The 20,171-nt window shown below is 43.1% G+C and overlaps 1 protein-coding gene across 1 annotated transcript in view; it reads right to left on the bottom strand.

Annotated features, from left to right (window-relative positions):
- Window positions 1-1,593: 1,593 nt before the first annotated feature.
- The window catches only part of kcnk3a (potassium channel, subfamily K, member 3a), a gene marked incomplete at its 5' end in the record, with an annotated part of 61,601 nt that continues 43,023 nt past the window's right edge, over window positions 1,594-20,171 (bottom strand). Inside the window, 4 exons of the mRNA XM_080743985.1 lie at window positions 1,594-2,049; window positions 3,251-3,613; window positions 5,042-5,258; window positions 6,223-6,349. Of these exons, the coding sequence (XP_080600111.1) occupies window positions 1,795-2,049; window positions 3,251-3,613; window positions 5,042-5,258; window positions 6,223-6,349 (962 nt within the window). The 3' untranslated portion in view covers window positions 1,594-1,794. The remainder of the gene's footprint in view (window positions 2,050-3,250; window positions 3,614-5,041; window positions 5,259-6,222; window positions 6,350-20,171) is intronic.

Below are 20,171 nucleotides of genomic sequence, written 5' to 3'. Positions count from 1 at the left end.
TATCACAATCTTATCACCATTTTTCCACCAATCAACTCAATATTGTGTTCTTTTAAATGTTTCAAACATAATCAGAAATGATGCAGGTTGGAAATTCATGCCCCACCCAGTTTTGCAATGCCCGTTGTAACCATTGTACCCATTCATCCGTCCTTTATGCCCATACCCATATATGAAGTTCCGTGTCAAGCATGCCCAAATATGGATTATAGACCAGTCAATGCCCGTTGTAACCATTGTACCCATTGTACCCATTCATCCGTCCTTTATGCCCATACCCATTTATGGAGTTCTGTGTCAGGCATGCCCAAATATGGATTATAGTACTATGACGTCATATTGAAAACATCATGGTTTTCCATAATGGTTGGATTTCAAATATATCAATATTTTTTGAGCGGTACGTCTGGCTTTGTGTGTAAATCCATTATATCCCTATGTCCGTATGCAGTACGAGCTCTAACGTCACACGAGACGAACATCATAAAATGGATGCAAAGATCGACATCACCACAGCTGATGTCACGGACAGAACGGCCCATACAAGGAGATATGCACGTGTGTTGTGTTTGATACCATGCGAAGTGAGCACCGCTCACTTTGCACCGGTGTGATGTTTTTAGAGTTGATTCATGCCCACGAGTTCTTGGCATGGGCATGCCCATATATGGGTATATATATCAGTGGTTCTGGACAACCAGATCTCCATTAGTTGGATCGGCGGTTCTGGACAACAGGCAATCTGACCGTCTCGATGTCGGGCACTGCACTCCCCCGGTCCACTGCAATGCGCACGCCGAGTTTGAAGTAGATTCTCGAGATACGTGAACTATAGACGGACAGAAATTTCACGCATTTAGAACAGGATAGTGAAAGTAGCTGATCTGCTAGTTTCACTATTTTTGACAATTTCTGAAAAGTTTTGAAAATATAAAATAAGGCTTAAGTGATTAAAACCAGGAGAAGACAACACCTTCGCCATATCATGATATTCGATATTGCGAAATCCCAGACAACATTGAGTCTCATATAACGCTATCGATATAACTTATCGATATATATTGTCCAGTCCAGTGAAGACGGGCGTACAGGCAGCCTGGGTGATCAGTACCAGAAAGAGGGGCACCAGGTGTCTTCGGTCCGTTTACCTGGAGTCATGTCTATGCTATCTGATCAACGTAGCACAGTAGCAGCGTCTTCCCCTGGACCATGACCATGTTGCATGTTTAAATCACTCAACCCTCCCGTACCTCTAAATCGCTGGTTCTCAACGTCAGATCCGGTGATCATCCTTGGGGTCCAAAGGGAGTCTTACAGGTCTGTAACTCTGAGGGCGCTTTTCGACTGGCAAAGAACAGGTTCAGGTTCTTTCTCCCGCCTATGGGATGAACCAGAGGTGAGCTTTTCCACCGAGAACCGAGTTGGTTCTGAACCGTAAAAGTTGGTTCGGAACGGGAACCACAAAATCCTTGGTTCCTCTGGTTCAGTCTGGTTCAATCTGGTGGAAACGCAAGCCGGTTCGCAAGAACGAACCAAGGTTCCAAGAAAGTTGAACGGCACTGGTTCTTGAACCAAGGTTCTTTTGGTGGAAAAGGCCCCTGAGTGGGTACAAATGGAACCACCAATGGTTCCACTCGTACCCTTTCAAGAGTAAAATGAACACTTCGGATTTTACAGTGTAGATACAAGGTCCCCAGAGATTTAAAAAATAGGGGGTCCGTCCGTGGTCCTGATGCGTATCAAACCGGGCGCCGGCGGCCTTTGAAATTCAAAAAAGGTGGAGGATCACCGCCTCTAGATGGAGCTGCGGCGCTTGTTGAGTCCCTTGAACGTGTTGAGGCTCTGCAGGCCGGTGGACACGGAGCTGATGGTGGAGTGGTGCTGCGTCATGCTGTAGACGCAGCCGTTGGAGTGCAGCGGGTTGGAGAAGGCCTCGCCCTGCTCCATGAAGTTCTCCGACGAGGTGGGGATGATCATGGGTATGGAGTACTGCAGCTTCTCCCTGCTCTTGTACCACAGGCACGAGCACATGGACTGGAAGTGGAGGACCTGGAGTGAGGCAAGAGTAGGGGGAAATTATAGATTCATCTTCCCCCAAAGGGGAACATGCGAAGGACTTAAGCAAACATGAAGATTTATGATAAGGCACGCCATAGGCACTCGGCTCATTCAACAGTTCACTACAGTAACAATTCGTGGTTACTGTGTGTATTCTTACTATTTAGTTTGTCCTGCATAATGCAAGCATTGTGGAGGGTGTATATAGGATATATTTTGTTCTTTATAGAGGGTATGCACATGCATAAAGTGAATGGCAAATCGAGTGGTAAAGTGAGTGTCAAAGTGAGTTTAGCATCATTTAACGTTGTTTAATGCAATCAGATAGGACTTTTCTGTTTGGATGTATGGGCTGTCAAGGCCAGAAAGTAGCTTTTTGCCACCCAGTAGGCGTTCCTGCATAACTTCCGTGTATGCTGATGATGATGTGTGATTGCGACCATAGGTCGCAAGTTTACTATGAAAACCGGCACATCTTGTCCACGTATCCGTGTATCTCTGCAGGTCACACCGGACACTGTTGTTCCCCTGACACTTCACTGTGACATCACAGGTGATATCACAGGTGACATCACCTATGTAAAAGTCCATATATGGGTATTCCCTAGAATCCCTTTTATGCCCATATACTGTATGAAGATCCCTGATGTCATCGATATATATCTCTGGTCAGATGGCCAAGACATGAACCATATTATCTGTGTGGCTGGTTCAGATAGGGATCTCCATGTATGGGCATAAAAGATATTGTATGTTTTGATGTCATGGGAACCACTCTAACAGAATCCCTTTTATGCCCATAAATGGAGATCCCCGATGTCATCAATATCAAGCCCATATCTAACAGGACTTCATATGGGAATGGCCATATATAGAGGAAGAAAGCCCATATCTGTGTGGCTGGTTGAGACAGGGATCTCCATGTTTGGGCATAAAAGGGATGTACTATATACAGTACATGGATCTCCATATATGGGTACCAGGGGTCTCCATATATGGGTAACCGGTCCGATATACATCACTGGCCAGACGGCCAAGAATTGGTGCGACCGCATGTCGCCCTGAGGTGTCTTACTAGTGTCTTTTACCCTGCTTTGTCTACAGTACTTTTTTCTCGCCATGTAACTGCTTTCTTAACTGCTGTGCTGCATTTGGCGGCTGCATTTCAATAAAGGTCCCGTCTTTATCTCACCTCCGCGTAAACGTTCCGCAGGCCGCGGCCGGCTCCCCTTCCGCCTCCTCCGGCGCTATCCTCCGCCCCTCCACCGATGCACCCTGCCCCGGAGCGCGTGGAGGACGGCGAGGCGGGGTCCACCACCTCGCACAGGCGCTGGTGCTGCCCGCACGGCGCCCCCGCCTGGCCATTGTTGCGCTGCTGCTGCTGCAACAGCACCCGGGCGCGCTGCTCGGCGTCACGCCTCTCGTCCTCGGCGTTCATGGTCATGAAGCGCAGCACCACCAGGTTGAGGAAGGCCCCGATCACCGTCAGGCCCGTCAGGATGTAGATGAAGCTGAACGCCACGTACTCGGGCTTGTTCTGCAGCGCGTGTGGCTTCTGCAAAGGGCAAGGAGGGGTTTATTTGTAGAGCATATTTCAATAAGGCAACAAAAAACATCAATGTCCTCACTTTTACTTTCAGAGCAATTCATGGCCAAGCCCCAATCTACATCACAGAATTATCCGGCCCTACACTACCACTCGCTCACTCAGATCCGCACATCAGCACCTCCTTGAGGTCCCTTGGACCAAGTTAAAAACAAATGGTGACCGAGCCTTTGAGGTGACAGCCCCAGGGCTCTGGAACGCCCTCCCCCTGGACCTAAGAACGGCCCCCTCAGGGCTTCCTTTACGAAGCATCTGAAAACACACCGCCTGTCACCAGACAGGCCTTTGGTCACTTATAGGCATCCCTGACTTTACTGTTCTTTCGTTCTTATGTATTCTCTGTTATTGATTGGTGTTTTTTAAATTATTCTATTTTATTGATTGGTGTTTTCTCTGTAATAGTGGGTGGCCTCCTGCTGTTATTGTAGAGTTTACTTTTCATTGTGTATCTCTGTAAAGCACTGAAGTGTGCTATATAAATAAAGGTCATTCATTCAACGGTGCTCCCGCTGGTCGTCGGCGACGCGTGCGCCGGTTATGACGTCAGGCGGTCAGACGGTTCTCGAGATATGTGAACTACAGACACACGTCTGGACTGGACTGTCATGTATTTCCTTTTCTTTTCTTTTTTTAACATAGATTTTTATCCCACGATTTTGTAACCCATTTTTCACCCGGTGTAAATTATCTAATGTAATCCTGGGCGCTACACAAAATTACACTCAAGGGTGCACTTTGCTGTGATTATTGGCTCTTCAATGATGCTCGGCTCTGCCTCGATCCTGACCGCGTCACTGTTATGCCAATAATCACGGTAAAGCAGCAGGATGAATCTTTCAGGGTTCTTTCAGTGTAGACTGTAGAGCATAGCAGTGGCTGATTGTGTGGTGCCACAAATGGAAAACCCATTCATTCTTCCCATAGAGATTTAAGCCTGGCTGGAACCAAGCCATCCAGGCTCCTGCCTGGTGAATCATGACCATAAAACATTTGATTCTGTGTAAAAAAATATATATATATGAAAACCACAAAAGGGGTATTTATTAGGCACCATAAAAATGGCCACCATGCCATGCCTTAAAGACAAATGCTGTGATGTCTCAAAGCTACCAACAGGTGTCGCCAGAAGGACTGAAATGAGTGTAACACACGCGGTACAGAGGCACCAATTGGGTATGGCAAGGTATGGCTGCTGCCCTACCTTGGCTACAGGGGGGGAAAAATTACTTCTTAAAATAAATTCCTCATGCCTGTTGCAAAAGGTATGGCAACATTACTGGTTTCTTTCACACACGACACCAGTCATGTTGCCATACCTTAGCTTTTGCTGAACTGACGGCACTGGGTATAATAAGAGAGCCGAGAGTGGCAGCAGACCTGCAGCGCCACGTAGTCCCCGAAGCCGATGGTGGTGAGCGTGATGAAGCAGTAGTAGAAGGCGTGGAAGATGCTCCAGCCCTCGAAGTGCGAGAAGGCCAGGGCGCCCACGCCCAGCGTGCTGAAGCACGAGATGAAGCCGATGGTCACCATGTTCACCATGGACACCTCGGTGCGCCGCAGGCCCATGCACTTCTTCAGCCGGTGGAGCAGGTACCTGGACACAATGGGGCCAACGGTTAATGCAACCGTAGCCTAATTCAGTGGTCTTGTTCAGCGTTTTCAGATGAAACCTTGGCCTAATTGATTTAAAAAGGATTATAAAAAGAAAAAAGAAAACGATAATCAATCATTTAATAATTGATCGCTATTTTGGGGATCAAGTTTCGGCCCGTGTTTCAACCTTGTGGATTTGCTACTTTGACGATGATCTGATACTTGATTGTTAAATGTTGTTGTGTGATCAAAGCAGGGCATTCATTTACGAGGTCTTCAACAGGGGGTCCGGGACCCCTAAGGGGTCCTCAGAGTTACCACAGGGGGGCCGCCAAATCTTTGTGTGATATGAGCATATCATGTTTTTTTACATTAACCACTTGAACCCTAGCATCCCTATTCTGAGTGGAACATTAGCCAAAAATAGCAGATCTACAAGCTCACAACGTCTCGCGCTGCGAGGTGTTGTGAACTTGTAGATCAGCTATTTCTGGCAAAGAGGTTTGGTGTAGAGGGAAAAGAAGAGCAGACCACGTATTGACGGTTCAAGTGGTTAAATGTCTGAAGATACACATTAATCCAACATACTGTACACTGTCTGATGACAGTGCTGTCAAACAAGTCTAAGCTGTCTAAGAAATCTATAAACATTTTTAATTCGCAACTCAGTTGTATAGAATATATAGGCTCTAGTGGGGGTCCCTGCTTCATCTCTCTCTCAGCTAAGGGGTCCTTGGCCTGGCTGAAAACATTGAAGACCCCTGATTTACGAAAAATAAAACCTACAAAAAGTTAGTACATGGAGATAAGAGGTTTCTGCCCCGATAGCGATGTTATGCAGCTTGTGCTGCAGAGGATTATGAGGATGACGTAGTAGAGAGAAAGAGAGGCAAAATAATTGCGATTAACCCGGAGTAATTGTGATCAGGAGGTGATTATGTAATGGCTGTGACGGCGGTGCCTACCTGACCATGGTGTTGATGCGTTCGCCCAGGCTCTGGAACATCACCAGGGTGAGCGGGATGCCCAGGAGAGCATAGACCATGCAGAACACCTTCCCTCCATCTGTGCTGGGGGCGGCGTGGCCGTAGCCTGCAGGAGGACACCACCACACCATGCACGCACACACACAGACAGAGACATGCACGCACACACACATACACACAGACAGAGACATGCACGCGCGCGCACACACACACACACACACACACACACACACACACACACACACACACACACACACACACACACACAGACACAGACACACACACAGAGACATGCATGCACACGCACACGCACGCACACACAGAGGCACAGGGTTACTGGGCTAGAACTAATTAAATCTACAGTGACCAGGACAGGGGTCAGAGAGAGATAGTGTGTGAGCTGCTGCGATAGGAGAAGGATATCAAATGGAACACAACCACCTTAAAGACTGCCGATCATGGTGTACACATCCTTGCACTGTCTGCATCCAGTAATCTCCATACATGAAAACTGTTCCACCCCTTCAAATTGTACACATTTTATTTTGAGTGTATTATATTGATTGATTGTATCGTACTGTGTACACTCCTGCTTTGGCAATGTAAACGTATGTTTTCTCATGCCAATAAAGCCCTTTAAATTGAAATTGAATTGAATTGTGTGTGTGTGTGTGTGTGTGTGTGTGTGTGTGTGTGTGTGTGTGTGTGTGTGTGTGTGTGTGTGTGTGCGTGTGTGCGTGTGTGCGTGCGTGTGTGCGTGTGTGCGTGTGCGCGCGCGCGTGCGTGCGTGCGTGCGCAAGAGAGTTTGTGAGCGAGAGATAGAGAGAGGGACAGCAGAGAATTGTCTGCAGGTTGACAAGATACTTTGAAAACAGTATAATCCCTGTCAGGCAAGAAACTTGTTGCATCTCAATATTTCATATATTTTCTTAACATTTCTTGAGCCTTTGTTTGACAGGTACAGTGGAGATGGACAGGAAACACACAGAGAGAGAGAGAGAGATTGCAGGGGATTGGTGACATGGTTGAACCGGGGTCTTGCTGTCAAGTATTTCAGCCCTCGTGCTACTCCTACACTATTGGGTTGCAGCCAATATGACATCTTTTTATGGCTTTTTTTCTTCACTCATACACTCATTCAACACTCATATCTCCATGCATGCTTTTTTGTGTTTTTCATTAATTAACGCCCTACTTGATCACACTACGGCGTCACACAAAAGCATCAAAAGTAGCAGATCTGCAAGCTGGAAACGTTTTGAGCCTGTGGATCCGCTACTTTTGCTGTTCTTGAATTTCGTCACCTTAAAATATGTTTATCGTTTTGTTTTTTGTTTTTTTTTCAGAAAACAGAAAAAACGTATCCAAAACAAAACTACGGTAAATGATAATTCTTAATCATTTCACCCAAAACATTTATAACAATACATGACTACTGACATAAAAATAACACTGTCTGTCAGTTAAGAGGATTACATTTTATAAACCCGATTTAGGCCAAATTATTTACTGAATTACTCCAAAAGTCACAAGACCATGTGACTTAGGGCAGGCCAATGGCTATTTTGGCACACTCTTGACTCAGGCCATTATACTAAAAGAGTTGAAAAATCATTTTCAATTAGGGTATAGGCGATTTTACCAGAGGTGGCCAGTGTCATGAAGTACTGATAGGCAAAAATATAAATTTCCACAAAAAATTACTTAACAGTGGGAGTGGGCCATTATTTTAAGAAGGTGACGATTTGAAGCCTGAAAAGTAACAGTGTTGGACATATATGAGGTTTCCACCTGACAGCGACAATATGATTTTAGAGATGATTTCTAAGGGTAGCACTGCAGCACATCATCAAATTCAAGATTATCCCCCTCGGGATACGAAGTGGAGACATGAATGCACGACACAGAGGTGGGGATGACCGTGTATTGATGTCGAGTATGAGAGAGAAAGAGAGAGAGAGGGCGCTGTTGAATAATTCATATACAGTCTCTGTGGAAAGTGGCTCGCGAGGGCATTCGCTCTTAATTAGTCTCCGTGCATTTCAAATAAAACAGGCCAACATAGTTTAGTTTAGTTGTTTTGCAGCGAGAAAACATCATGTTTTTTTTAGGTTGAATGTAGCATTTTCTGTTTATGCATTATTGATTGATTGATTGATTGATAAAATACTATATTAACATGCTTATTAACGGTACAGGTAGTACAGACAAAGGTTATGCTAAAAGGATAAGTCAGAAAAGGAAAGAGGAGCACTCGTCAAAGAGTAGTTCACCAATATTGATTGGTCTTGGGTGCACGCACGGTTCAGGCAAACAATGAACTTAGAACATGGACACCAGCACTCACTTTAGAACGAATTATTCAAGTTTATTGAAGGTTTCCCCCAGCAGCAGCAAAACAGTGGACTGTTTCGGCCCATGGGCCTTCCTCAACGTGTAACTCTTGAGGAAGGAGGGAGTCCATTGTACTCAATTCATCAGTAATACATACCAGTAAAACGCCATAATGGCGAGTGGCAAACGTAGGGGCACGATAAAAAGTTATCAAATGTGTTTTTCTTTAATAAAGTGGTATGAGGTCATTGAGGAGGCATTGGAGGCATTTATAAACAAAAGTATTCAATTCAATTCATTTGAGTAACTGTCTGTAAAGCAAAGCTGTGTGGCTGTCTACAGCCCTTACTGCTGTTGCCTCAAAATTGCATGGGTCCCCAATAAAATGTTTTTGACTCAGCCATAACTATAGAAGGAGTTCCAATGCAGCTACCCCCAAACATTAAGTTTGTTGTCAAACCTCAGATGTAGGTTAGCACCGCTCAAAAACATAGTGAAACTGAGACACTTAGTGAGGCCTATGAGAGACAACATTAGCTCAATAATGCTAAAAACATCACCATCAGTCTCCTTTTCTCAGAGGGCATCACACACGGACCAAACAAGGTCCTGATTGGGACAAAACAATCACCATTGGTGCAAGGTCATGCTCTATACCAGTGGTTCTCAACCTTTTCAGGCCGCGACCCCCAAAATAATCATATTTTAACTGGGGACCCCCCACCCTGACGAGCACTACGAGTTGAGGCGTTGTATAACACGGTTCTATTGAGAAAATAGCAGATCTACATGTTGCGAGGCGTTGTGAGCATGTAGATCGGCTATTTTCACAATTTCTGCCTCTAATAATGGCCAGTAATAATTTGGCCAATGTCATTAATTTGTCATTTTAGAGGTATTAAAAAGTCCTTAAATTGTCACTTTAGAAATGTGTAGTAGATACTAGATGGCCTACCCTCTATACACTTAAACTTTATCTTGGTTTGTTTACTGTTGAGTGAGAAAACAATGTTGCACATTAAGTTAATCATCTGAGGACCCCCCAACCTCTCAACCTGTGGGACCCCCCCACAGGTTGAGAACCAATGCTCTATACTAGACCTCTGACTTCTGAATGCAATCCAGAAATCAGAGGTGAAACATTAAATAGTAAAAAGTAAAAAGGTTATGTTTTCTCAAATAACAGAGTAGGACAGTTCTGTTGACTCCACTCCCTGAAAAACTGAGCTGTGAGCTGCATAATAACGTGCCTCAGTCAACACTATTACCAACCAATCTCTTACACTGTGACTCATTGAGTCTCTCACATCTTCAGTGACTCATCATCTGTGTGCTCTCCACTCTCACGGGTGATATATTACTCCCCCGCACCTAAAAACTGCTCATGTACAATAAAAAGTTCAGTTGTGAGCTTGTAGATCTAGGGTTTTCGGTGCTTGACACTGGTGTGCAACGAGTTATACTGTACATCAAGGATTACAAAGTTTGCAGACACTGGAGGACAGAGTAGAGTCAAAGTATAGTTACTCTTGGTCAAATAATTACTCGACTCGCTGTGAAAGTGAAGGTTGCCACGTCAGATTTGTCCTTGAGAATTAAAAATGACGTATTATATATCGTTGTTGTCGGGCGGAAACCTTGTATCTCCAAGTTTAAAATGTGTACGTTCTTTCACAAAGTAAAGCCCTGCTTCATCATACAAGGCCGTCGAACAAAAGTAGTGAAAACAGCAGATCTACAGATCTGATTTCACTAGTTTAAATCATTTTTAAAATGATAAATGCAAAACGAACGGTTTTGAACATACAAGGTTTCCACCCGAAAACGACGATATGCGACATATCCAAAAAGTACATACTAAAAGAATTGCAAAAGTAGCAGATCTACAAGCTTGAAAAGCGCCGTGTGTAGAGCATGTGCTATACTTTTGTGTGACACTGTAGTATAATCAAGTAGGCTAGTAGTAGGGCATTAATTAACGAAAGAAAAACCCACAAAAAGTTAAGGAAAAAAGACGAGAGGTTTCTGCCCGACAGCAATGACATAATATTTCATCACTGTGTCCACGGCTGGCAGAGATGACAGAGTTAATAATCCTCACAGCCAGTAAGATCTTCCCTGCGGCAACATTCAGGTGAAGCGTCAACCTTTATCTTATTAAAAGTGTATTCCTATCACGAATATCGCCACACCCCCAATGTGCTGCAACATCATCTAGGACCTTGTTGCACGCACAAGCCCGGAGATCGCAGCCCTTGATAACCTCAAAGATGAGCAAATGGAAAGGAAAAAAAAGGGCCATCCAATAGTTTTGAATGTGATTACCGCAGGGGTTTGATTTAATTCCTGTGACTGTCTGCTTTTATTGTCACACCGACCTGTGTGGCTGCAGCTATCCGTCCATATGAAGCCAGATTTGTTTAAAGCCAGGGACAGTCATGCTTGCCAAAACGACGGCCATTATGCGTGATGTATGTCTCGCTGGAAAAAAAGAAACGGTGGAAAATGCCCTGCAAGCTGAACTGAGCTCTCACATCATTGTGGTCGCTGTCGTGGGAAAGAAACCTTGTATATCAAAAGAAAAAGAAAGGGAAAAAAAAACATACTTTTCAGTGAATGGAGAAAAAAAAGAGCCTGTGTTCCAATGCAGTGGTTCTCAAACGACCCCCAGAATTATATGTATTTGGCCAAGGACCCCCAGAAGAGAAGGTTTGTGTTTGAAAAATGTAAAAGATTTTTCAAACAGTTTACAGATTTTTCAAAAATATTCAAAAATAGCAGATGTTCATGAGAATCGTGACACACTGTAAGCTTGTATATCTGCTATGTTTGTATATCCATCCTATGAAATATGGATACAGGGGTTAAAATGATGCAGTATTAACACATTTGGCAGGAGACCCCCTCCCCGAGGACCCCTGCGTGTCCCTGGAACACCACAATAGCCCCTTTTCCACTACGAGGTGGAACCAGAACTTTCCAGAACCGGAAAACGCCCACAGCTGTTGTTGTATGACAATAAGGGGAGGGAGGGAGTGATTTTGGTGTGTCACTAAAGCAATGTATTTCAATTGGGCTTTTTGACTCGGAGGCTTTAATTTTTTTTTTAAAGGAAGAAACCAAAAATACACAGGGAAGATATTTGCATATTATAACCACACCTGGGGATAGACACATATAAAAAGAAAATGTACAAAACAATGGCACCACCTCTTTATTCTAATGCCTAAACACATGACCATTTTCTTGACAGAACAAAAGAACAAAACTTTTCTTTTTCTTCTTCGTAAAGCAGGTGGCTATTTTAATTTGTTTTGCTTCTTAAAGCCAGTGGCTATTTATAGTTCCATTCCCCATAAACAATAGTTTATCACGCCATTTTCCAGTGTCCCTGACCAGGGACGTGCAGAGAATGTTAGAGAGGTAGGGGCTGAAATTTCTAAAAGGACCTTTGGTGAAAATATCGAAATAGCAGACCTCCAAGCTCAACGTGTCGCGCTTGGAGGTCGGCTATTTTCGGTGCGTGATACCACACTCAAGTCTGTAGATGTGGCGTATGGCATGGATTTCTACACAGAGAGGGCAATTATTTCAAAATAAGATGCTGCATTCAAGTTCAGGAGAGTTTGAAAAACGCAATTCTCTTGGACGCTGCCTTCAGGTATGGCATGGAAAGAGGGCATAATTGGCATTTCTTTCACTATAGTAAAAACTGCATTCATGGTATGGAGAGGGCACTTTTTACAGACTGATAAAAGTGCAGGGGCTCAAGCCCCCCTTGATGTCTATGTGTGCACGTGCCTGTCCCTGACGGTCTATCCATTACATGCTAGTAGTAGTAGCAGTAGCAACAGCATCATGTGTACATATGAGAAGATTGGATGGAATTTCACCCAGAGACTCATCAAGCAATTCACGACCTTGGCCTCCATGCCACTCTGTGTTGATATGGAATTTGTTGATCTGATACCGGTGCCCAATTTCTACCAGCTCCCTCGCGACGGCCAGAGTTTGAGCGAGGTCACGCTATCATCTCATTGGCTGGCTGGCTGGCTGACTGCCTGCCCATGGGTCCTTATCCTGACTTTAACCACATGAACAGCGTCGCTAGTCATTATTATCGGCTGGACATCCAGCGAAAACAGCAGATCTACAAGCTCCAAACGCGTCAGGATCACTGAAAAGTAACAATTGTGGACATATTACGGTTTCCACCTGACAGAGGCGATATGTTTTTAATTCTCACCAATTCATGGGTTTCAATTCCTACACCGGGCCATGTTGAGGACCAACACACGTGTATCGATTGGCGTAGAACATTGGTTCTATGCCAATCAGACAAATTGAAACATCTGTGTTGGTCCTCAACATGGCCGTGTAGGACTACGATTGAAACCCATGAATAACCATGTTGTTCCACTTCCTCCCACTTCTCAAGTACTCAGGTTAGATTATCACTGTGCATTTAAATCTCTCTCTCTCTGCTGTTCCTCCACTCCACAACTCAAGGTTGTATATGAATGTAATGTAGCATATACAGTATGTATTTAAAACAAGATGAAAGAAAGAAGGAAATAAGGAAGGAAATAAACTGTATATGAGAGAGAGAGGTTCCATTTTTCAAATATTTGTACCCTCTCTGCAGAGAGACAGTTACAGATATAGATAATATACGTATATCAAACCTAATGTATAATGTTATACACGTACAGTGCCTGCATACAGCCGTGGCTAGACAGTAAAATTCTCAGTGTTGTCAATTTAACTAAGATGGTGTATAGCAGTGGTTCTCAAAGTGGATTCCATGGACTCTGTGGGCACCTTTATGGGGGTCCAAATTTACCCATACACGTCTGTAACTCTGACAGTGTACAAATGGAACCAAATGAACCCGTTAGGGTTCATTTGGTTCCATTTGTGCACTGTCAAGAGTTAAGGGGAGACCTTGAACTTTGAAAAGTTTGAGAAACACTGGTGTACAGTACAAAGGCAGGCCAAAGTACAAATGCAACAAATGGTTGCATTTGCACACGCTAGGACTATTGACTTTGACAGTGTATGTTGTTCCGGTGAGGAAATGGATTGAGACTGCGGGTGCAGGTGAAGCACGGGGACACAGGGTTGACGCTGCAGCGAGCTGTCAGGAGCTGTCAGCACACCGAGAGCTGCTTTATGCGGACATGGAGATGAGCGGAGTGACAGCGCAGCACTCATAAGTACGAGGGGGCAGAGGAGCTGGACCTGACAGCAGGGCCACCGCGTTTAGTCTCTGTCGTCAGTGGTGGAAAAAAGTACTTGCATGTTTTACTTGAGTAAAAGTAGCAATACGGCAATACTGTAGTAGAAGTTCCGTATTCAAAATGTAGTCTAAAAGTACAAAAGCGTTGCCTCAAAAAGATTTGCACGCATTGTGAGCTTGCAGGTCTCTATGTAATGTATAGAAATAGACGGAATGTAAAAATACCTCAATTGTACTTAAGTAGAGTACTTGAGTATATTTTACTTTACACCACTACCTATCATGATAGAATGTTAGGATCCCCTGTATATGACAACCCCCCCCCCCCCCCCCCCCCCCAAATAGCAGATCTGTAAATTGTAAATGTTTACTGGTGTATGCCCGCCCCACTATACAATATTATTTTTCATGCCAAGTAGCGCCTTAACCAGCACGAAACATTCTTCCCGGTACTGACAACTTTTTGGTTTTCCACTATTTGCATGAGGGAAAGGCCGGGTTACTTCTGTCCATACCCAACAGCAAATCCATACTTATTGTTATTGTACTGTGAGTTGTTTTCTAAAGGTGAAATTGAGCAATCAGTTGCAGGCAGCAGCAGCACACACACACAAAAGAAACATCCACAGCCCATCAGAGAAGACCCACACTCAAGGCACTGTCCACAATTATCATGTGAAATAATAATATGAAATGAAAAATGCATTAAATTTAAAAACCCTGATAGGCTAGTAGCCCTGGAAAGGCCTGTGAAGCCTGATTTATACTTTTTCGCATGGCGTGGCTGCGTGGCAAAAATAGACGATTCAAGAGTTCACATGCGCGTCGTATTCACAACACATTGAAAATGGTCGTATTTTTGGGGGTCGCGACATCGTCAGATTCGTCACTGTCGGGCAGAAACCTCGTGTCTCCAAGTTTCAAATTTGTACGTTTTTTCGTGAAGTGAAGCCCTGCTTCATCAGACAAGGCCGTCGCACAAAAGTAGTGAAAACAGCAGATCTACAAGCACACAACGCCTCGCGGTGCGAGGCGTTGTGTGCTTGTAGATCGGCTGTTTTCACTAGTTTAGTGAATTTTTTTAAATGATAAAAACGAACGGTTTTGGACATACAAGTTTTCCACCCAACAACGACGATATGATGGAGCATAACGTCGCAGTCGGGTGGCAACCTCGTACGTCCAAAATAGTTGCTTTTCAAGAAATGGAACTGAGATTTTCTAAAAAAGTGAAAATAGTCGATCTACAAGTTGTAGATCGGCTATTTTCACTACCTTTGCTTGACATTCAAACAAGCATTGACTGCCAAAAAAACACCAATGTAAGTGTACATTTGGAGATACAAGGTTTCTGCCTGACGGTGACAATAAATTAGTGATTAGACAAAGCGGGACAAGCTGGACAGCACGGAAACACAGGTGTATCCGCTGCTTGGCTCGGGTCCTCCTAGCCCTCGCCACTGCCTCTCTCATTAACACAATCCAATCTAGGGATAGGACGATAAGCGATACTATCGTCTATCGTGATAAAAAACACTCACGATAATCGTATCGTGGAGATTCAATTCATCGTGATGCACTGGGTTCAATTCACTTTTTTATTTGCCGAGCTGCATATCCAGTACCAATTAAACCCTCTGTAATTACCGTACTTACGGTAATATACGTACTTGATACAGTCTTTTTTTCACTCTATCAAATGTCTTTGCTAAAAAATAGCAGATCTACAAGCTCACAACGCGATGCGTTGTGAGCTTGTTGATCTGCTATGTTTTTGGAAAATGTTAAATTTTTTGGGAACATTTTCAATTCTTAGGAAAATGTTTCGCCCCAGGATAATGCATTTTGATTATCATGATAATATCGTAAATCACGAATTCTTTTGTCACAATAATCGTGATATGAAATTTTCATATCGTCCCATCCCTAATGCAATCCAATCATAATTGAACCCAGCGCCTGTAGCAAGAGACCAGTCCTAATTTGAGTCCTCAGAACAAGCTATTCTATAAAAGAGAAAACAAACAAATCCCTTGTGATATCTTTTTTTAATTCCAAAAGGCCGCCAGCGTGTTTTTTCTTTCTTTCTTTTTTTGGTAATTTGAGTTTTTAAAGACTTCATCTATATTTTGTCTTTTCCTTCTTTTTTTTAACACCAAATCTCTTGACTGAAAATAGACAATCTACAAGCTTCTATCCAACACGTTGTGAGCTAATAGATCGGCTATTTTCACCAGATCTTCTCCTATTATGACATGGCTCACTAGGTTTTAAGTTGTTATTTTGTTTGTTTTGTACTCAAGCTACTTTGGGTATTTTTTTAACTTTGGGTATTTTTTTCAATGCACTATATACGTGTTACATATTATTATTAACTAGGGTATATGTGGTTAATTATTACGTTTAGGCCTACTGTATAAAGTAATTTACCAATCTTTTTTGTATCCCTCCCATATTTCTGCTCATAAGCAATCTTTATTCAGTGTTAAGTTATATTATCCTTCAAACTAATTTTCGTCTCCTAACCGTAACCGAACATGTATGTTATGGGTCACTTTTTCTAAATGTTGGCTTCAGGGACCACCAGGGGTCCAAATGGACCGCCACGGGTCCAATTTGTACAAATGGAACCAAAATGAATGTTTCCATTTCAGAGTAAAACTAGAAATACTGTTCCTTCGAAACAGTGTGGGCTCGATTCCAACCCAACAAATAGGATACTTTAAGGTACTGTAAGGTACAGTACCCTACAGTATTGTACTGTACCTTACTATACTGTACTGCACCTTACTGTACTGTACTGTACTGTACTGTAACTTACTGTACTTTACTGTACTCTACTGTAACTTACTGTACTTTACTGTACTCTACTGTACCTTACTGTACTGTACTTTACTGTACTCTACTGTACCTTACTGTACTGTACTGTACTGTACCTTACTGTACTGTACCTTACTGTACTGTACTTAACTGTACTCTACTGTACCTTACTGTACTATACTGTACTGTACTCTACTATGCCGTACTATAACTTACTGTACTGTACTCTACTGTACCTTACTATACTGTACTTTACTGTACTCTACTGTACCTTACTGTACTCTACTGTACTTTACTGTACTCTACTGTACCTTACTGTACTGTATTGTACTTTACTGTACTGTACTTTACTGTACACTACTGTATCTTGCTGTACCTTACTGTGCTGTACGTTACTGTACTTTACTGTACTTTACTGTACACTACTGTACTGTACTGTACCTTACAGTACTGTACTTTACTGTACTCTGCTGTACCTTACTGTACTTTACTGTACTCTACTGTAACTTACTGTACCTTACTGTACTGTACTTTACTCTACTCTACTGTACTGTACCTTACTGTACTTTACTGTACTCTACTGTACCTTACTGTACTGTACCTTACTGTACTGTACTTTACTGTACTCTACTGTACCTTACTGTACTATACTGTACTGTATTCTACTGTGCCGTACTGTACCTTACTGTACTGTACTCTACTGTACCTTACTATACTGTACTCTACTGTACCTTACTGTACTCTACTGTACTTTACTGTACTCTACTGTACCTTACTGTACTGTATTGTACTTTACTGTACCTTACTGTACTGTACTCTACTGTACCTTTCTGTACTGTACCTTTCTGTACCTTACTGTACTTTACTGTACTCTACTGAACCTTACTGTACTTTTACTGTACTCTACTGAACCTTACTGTACTGTACATATTCTATGTGTTCTAGATCTACATTTTTGATTCTATGTTTGGGAACCAGCAACTGTCAAATGGACTCCAACTGTAGTGGAGTATATTGAGTGCATATACTGTAGGCTAACAATCCCAGATCACATCTGTCCTCCACTATGTCTATAACCAAGGCGTTCTTCTATGTGGCCACTCCAGACTGAGGAGTGGAGCATGGCTTTTATTGTGTTTGTGGATCTGACTTGGAAATGCATTGGTTTTGATATCTCCCTGACAACCAACAACAACCACTAATATGGCTGACTGTCCCTGCGGGCTCTAGGATATATGGCTATGGGATTTACATCCCATCGCCCGGACTTGATTCTTGATCACAGCTGTGTAATCAGTAGAGTGGAGAGGGACATTTATTTATAGTTTTAACTATAACTATAGTTTTATACATCACACAGCTTAGACATTTGGATCAAATCAGAGAGCAGACCTGTGTGAACGCAATGATATAGATAGCATATCTGAAGTGTGAACACTGCAGCCACAGCGCCTTAACATAAACATGGGTCTATTATCCTTCTCTCCACTCTACTAAACCCATTGGAAATGCATTGGGTGCTTAAAGTTAAACATTTTTATTTTTTTATATTTATACTACAAAACATTTCAAAACCAAAAGTACAAGCACACGTGTCCTCAGTAAGCTGAACACATAAAAATTTGAATGGTGTTGAAAGGTGTAAGCGTTTAAGAGATGAATCGCGCCAAAGTTTTGAGGAGATACTGACTGACTATAAATAATGAAGATAACATACGTGTGCTCGCCTTCCAGGCGAGCCCACAATAAACACTAAGGGTTTTACAGTGTAGATTGAGGTCCCGTAGATCAGTGGTTCACGACCCCCAAAATACTCATATTTGAACTGGGGACCCCCCACCCTGATGAGCACTACTTGTGAAGATAGCAGATCTACATGCTCACAACGCCTCGCAACACACGTAGATCGTCTATTTTCAACATTTCTGCCTCTATTCTTTTTTTTTTTTAAAGATTTTTTTTGGGCTTTTTATGCCTTTATTTGATAGGACACAGTAAACTGACAGGAAATGGGGAGAGAGATGGGGAATGACATGTGGCAAAGGTCGTCCGGATCGGGAATCGAACCGGCGACGCCAGCAGGCATCATACATAGCCTTGTATGTGGTATGCGCCTAGACCACTAGGCCAGCGGGCACCCCAACTGCCTCTAATTTTTGACATTTTGGCCAAGGTTTAATTTCTCATTTTAGAGGTATTAAAAAAGGTCTTCAAAGTCCCTACACTTAAAAGTGTATTTTGGTTCGTTTACTATTGAGTGACAAAACAATGTTTCACATTAAGCTAATCATCTGGGGAACCCTCAAAATCATTTGGGGACCCACCTGGGAGTCCCGACCCACAGGTTGAGAACCACTGCCGTAGATAACAATGTTCTGTGGCCTAATGCATATCAAACTGGGTGTCCTTGAGATGAAAAAAGAAACACTATTATAGGTGTTGAGGGACTTTTCACCTTTTTGGCTTTGGGTTTCTCTCTGAAGTCCAGAGATGAGAGGGGTGGGTCCTCCTCCCTCCCCTGTGATGTGTGTCTCCTAGAGCTTCACCCGCTGCATCTAAACGTCTTCATTATGATGATTAATTAGGTGGAGATAAAACGAGGCTTTGAAAAATACATCAAAGAACGGAATAATGCTACCCGTTTTTTGCTGGAGCTCTCTGTCACTGGACTGGATTACATTGTCATTGAACAACCAGGCACAATTTGTTCCCGCCAACGAAGACAAGAAGCACAGGCCGTTTATCAGGGCCCGGGACGCACCTCAACTCCCATAAGGGGTGACGAGGATTCTCAAAAGGATGATGGAGACTATCAAAGGATTCTCAAAGGGATGACGGACCTTATCAAAGGATTCTTAAAGGGACAATGAACGTTATCAAAAGGATTCTCAAAAAGATGACGAATGTTATCAAAGGCTAATTGAATTTCTGAAAAACATCGTGCCACACAAAAGGGGTCGGCACGCCTCAGGAACAGTTTTGGACAAGTTACTCAGGAAGAGTAATGAGTTACTAGTTACTTCATTACTCTTTCAAAGATAATAAAAATGTGTTCGAGTGGCGCAGTGGTAAAGTGCCTGCCCACCACCGCTGGTTCTGGGAGCGCGTATCCATCGCGGCACGTCCGGCTTTGTCGAGCACCTGTACAAAGACAATCGGCCTGTGTTCGCGGGAGGGAAGCCGGCGAGGAGGGTTATATTTGTCGCTGCGCGTACTGAACAGACGGATGGATGGCTCATAGACAACCCAATGCATAGAAGAGAGAGCGCTTATCTCGGTCAAAAACTAATGCAGTAACACAGCGTCACTAGGATCAGTAATATTGAATGATGTTACTGTTTTGGAAATTGTAATACACCACTCGTTACTGGGGAAAGTAATAATATTGAAATATATTACTAGATAATAAATATACTACTGTACTGTACTGTACAACACTGCTCAGCAGATAGAGAGGGAGCTCTAGGGAAAATAAACAAAGAAATAAATAATCAATAAGCAGAACAAAATGATGTTTTACTCTCATGTACCTTAC

This window comes from Nannobrachium achirus, assembly GCF_963921795.1.
Source record: "Nannobrachium achirus genome assembly, chromosome: 16".
Lineage (NCBI taxonomy): Eukaryota > Metazoa > Chordata > Actinopteri > Myctophiformes > Myctophidae > Nannobrachium > Nannobrachium achirus.
Note: the sequence above shows the minus strand (reverse complement) of the source record. Positions and strands in the feature narration are given on the sequence as shown.